This window comes from Lagenorhynchus albirostris, chromosome 5 (assembly GCF_949774975.1).
Source record: "Lagenorhynchus albirostris chromosome 5, mLagAlb1.1, whole genome shotgun sequence".
Taxonomy (NCBI): Eukaryota; Metazoa; Chordata; class Mammalia; order Artiodactyla; family Delphinidae; genus Lagenorhynchus; species Lagenorhynchus albirostris.
In genome coordinates, this window is record NC_083099.1 from 54006832 (window position 1) to 54009707 (window position 2876).

Genomic DNA, 2876 nt, shown 5'->3' on the forward strand with positions numbered 1-2876 from the left:
GAAGATGGAAATGTATCACTATATACCCTTAGATAAATCTTTACATTTTTACAAATAGATAAATTGTTGTATAACTATTGTCTTGTTCTGTGGCATGTACAGTTGTTTGCTTGGCTAGTTGGGGTGTTATGAACTTATTTATATTCAGTAAAATAATATCACCCTCTTCCATAATGAAAGGTACTCTGCCTTGACTTGTTATTGACTTTTTTAAAAATGTAAGATAGAAAATATGTGTACATAACAATATACAACTTTGATGATGCTGTCAGAGATGTATGTGCCTAAAAAACTCCAATCACACTATGTGAAGATGAGTATTTGAAGTATAACCCAGCTTTTGGTTGAAGACCCTATGTCTGCTTTTACTCTTTTTTTTTTTTTTTTTTCACAGTTTCAGTCCCTTTAATTAGGTGCTCTGAAGAGAGGGCAGAATGGCAGACAAGGGGTGGAGAAGGTGGTGCTTCTTAAGCCCCTTTCAGTAACCGGTCAGTCCTCATCCTCTGGCAGCTGGATCTTGCTGGGGTCGAAGCAGTTGGAGTCCATGATGGGGAGGCCATTGGCCTCTCGGTATTTTACAAGCCTCTCAGCTTCCCGGCGGGCCCACTCCTGCATCCTGTAGTCAGGCAGATAAGCCACAAAGGTGCTGCCAAGGACCAAGATGATGGAGAAGCCAAAGAAGAAGACGACCCGCATGTTCCAGAGGTCCACAGCAGGGTCCCTGTCATAACCGTGGGAGTCTGGGTTCTTCTCGTAGAGGTTTTCGTCCTTGGGATCTGGGTCCTCCTGCCAGCGTAAAGTCGGTTCCGGCGGCCGCTTTCCCGCCACAGCGGACGGGGCGATCACAGCCCTGGAGGAGCTGGATTCCCAGCGAACACGGGCAGCCGGGAGCCCTCGCCTCGCCGCCACCGCCAAAAGGCGGCGGCCGCACAAACCTAACATCCCGGCCACCATGACAGATCGTTCTGCAGTTTATCGGGGGCAGGGACGGAAATGTGACTGCGCAGCTGCAGCTAGTCCGAGCGCGAGAATTGTCGCTCCGCCCTTACCGCAATAGGTCCCGAGTCGAGATTTTGTTTTCAAAAGGGCGAGGCGTCCTCTTTCCCTCCCTCTGTCACGGCCTCACGGAAGCAACCATCTTCTTATCCTCTCGATCAGGCTATGGAATTTCTGACCGAAAGGCTGTGGAATTTCCTTGAAAATAAAGCGGTAGCACTCGTGTGAATTCCGTTCCCAACCAATCGCACGGAGAGCTCCCTTGCCCTCTGGCGAGAAGGGCGGAGCTTCCGTTGCTCTTTCATCTTAGAAGGAAGCCAACCTTTTTTTTTTTTTTGCAGTACGCGGGCCTCTCACGGTTGTGGCCTACTCCCGTTGCGGAGCACAGGCTCGGGACGCGCAGGCTCAGCGGCCATGGCTCACGGGCTCCGCAGCTCCGCAGCATGTGGCATCTTCCCGGACTGGGGCACGAACCCCCGTCCCCTGCATCGGCAGGCGGACTCCCAACCACTGCACCACCAGGGAAGCTGCTTTTACTCTTTCTGTCGCAAACCATATTTACTGAAATAGAGTTGCCCCATGATTTGATTAACATAGATCATGTACTACAATAGCTAGCACAGTGCTGGATGGAATGAAATCTTTTGTTGAATAAATGGGTTAAAGACATAATAGTCAATTTAGAAGGCATATTGAAAGTTTGTCATGAGGGGAAGAAAGCATCAAAATTGAAGTCACTGAGCAATTTTAGCAAATGTTGAAGGGTCCAGGGTACTGAAGTTCTCATCGCAGGTTTCACTGAGTTCTCTTTATTAACTGGACCAGATGTGGTACATTTTTTATGCCCAGGCAGAAGTTTCTGTATTTAGCTGGGGGAATAATCCTTTAACTCTGAATTGCAAAATGATTAGTCTCTTGTTTGCCATGAACCTTATGGTCTATACCCCTTGTTCAAGCAATTAATCATGCCTTGCAGTGTTTCATGGGTGTTCCCTTGTATAGTTATTTAGCTCTTCCATTGTTTATGGCCCCATGTAGAACATATCCACAAGTAAATTGTTGAGGCAGGGAACAAGTTGTTTGTGTGTGTGTGTGTGTGTGTGTGTGTGTGTGTGTGTGCGTGGTGTGGTGTGGCTATCTGTCCATGATTGTATGTTCTGAATTCATTAAATGTCAAGAATATTGCAGGTTTGATAGTATTTCGATGAATTCCAGAAGAATCAGTACTATAAAATAGGTTAGGACTGTATAATATTCATTAAAAGAGTTACTGTTGTATAATTATGAGAAAGGACATAGCATGTAAGAGTTGACCCCTAAAAAAAAATAAACAGTTGGAAGCATGAAGGGAACCTGTGGAAGGAACTGTGAGTTGGTGGATATTGATGGGAGAGGGGAGGGGCTAGCTCAGTACTCGGCAGGACCTTATCAAAGCACATTGTATTTTAAGTACCTAAAGTTTTCAAAGCCTTGGAATATATTAGTATATTAAGGAACTCAGCTTATCTAGGTTTATCTGTGATCAATCTGATTTCCTTCATCTGTTAAGTTGATTAAGAGAAATGTGTATTATTTGGTGATAAATGAAGAACACAGCACAGCAGAGGCATATTGCATTTGTAGATTTAAAACTCATTAAACATTTGCTTTAGACAACACCATGAAGAAAAATGACTTTTCATAGATTTCCATGAGCAAAAGTGTCTGGAAAGGTAGCCTAAAAAACAGAAAGGAAGTCAATGTACACATGAATGGAAGAAAATTATTGCTATGGCAACTGGTGTGTGGCATTAGAAGCAAACTTATACTGTGCTTAAAAAGATGATCCTATAAATGAATGGATAAACTGTATTAGAAAATCAGCACAGACTAAATAATTT

At 44.2% G+C, this 2876-nt stretch overlaps 1 protein-coding gene across 1 annotated transcript; it reads right to left on the reverse strand.

Annotated features, from left to right (window-relative positions):
* Window positions 1–381: 381 nt before the first annotated feature.
* Window positions 382–999, reverse strand: LOC132520485 (NADH dehydrogenase [ubiquinone] 1 beta subcomplex subunit 11, mitochondrial-like). Its single transcript, XM_060149238.1, has one exon. It carries the CDS (start codon window positions 952–954, stop codon window positions 490–492), a length of 465 nt encoding a protein of 154 aa, XP_060005221.1. The 5' UTR covers window positions 955–999; the 3' UTR covers window positions 382–489.
* Between the last annotated feature and the right edge of the window lie 1877 nt (window positions 1000–2876).

Bases quoted from the DNA above. Each gene is read 5' to 3' on its own strand.
- LOC132520485 (XM_060149238.1), bottom strand. From the start codon at position 954: ATGGTGGCCGGGATGTTAGGTTTGTGCGGCCGCCGCCTTTTGGCGGTG.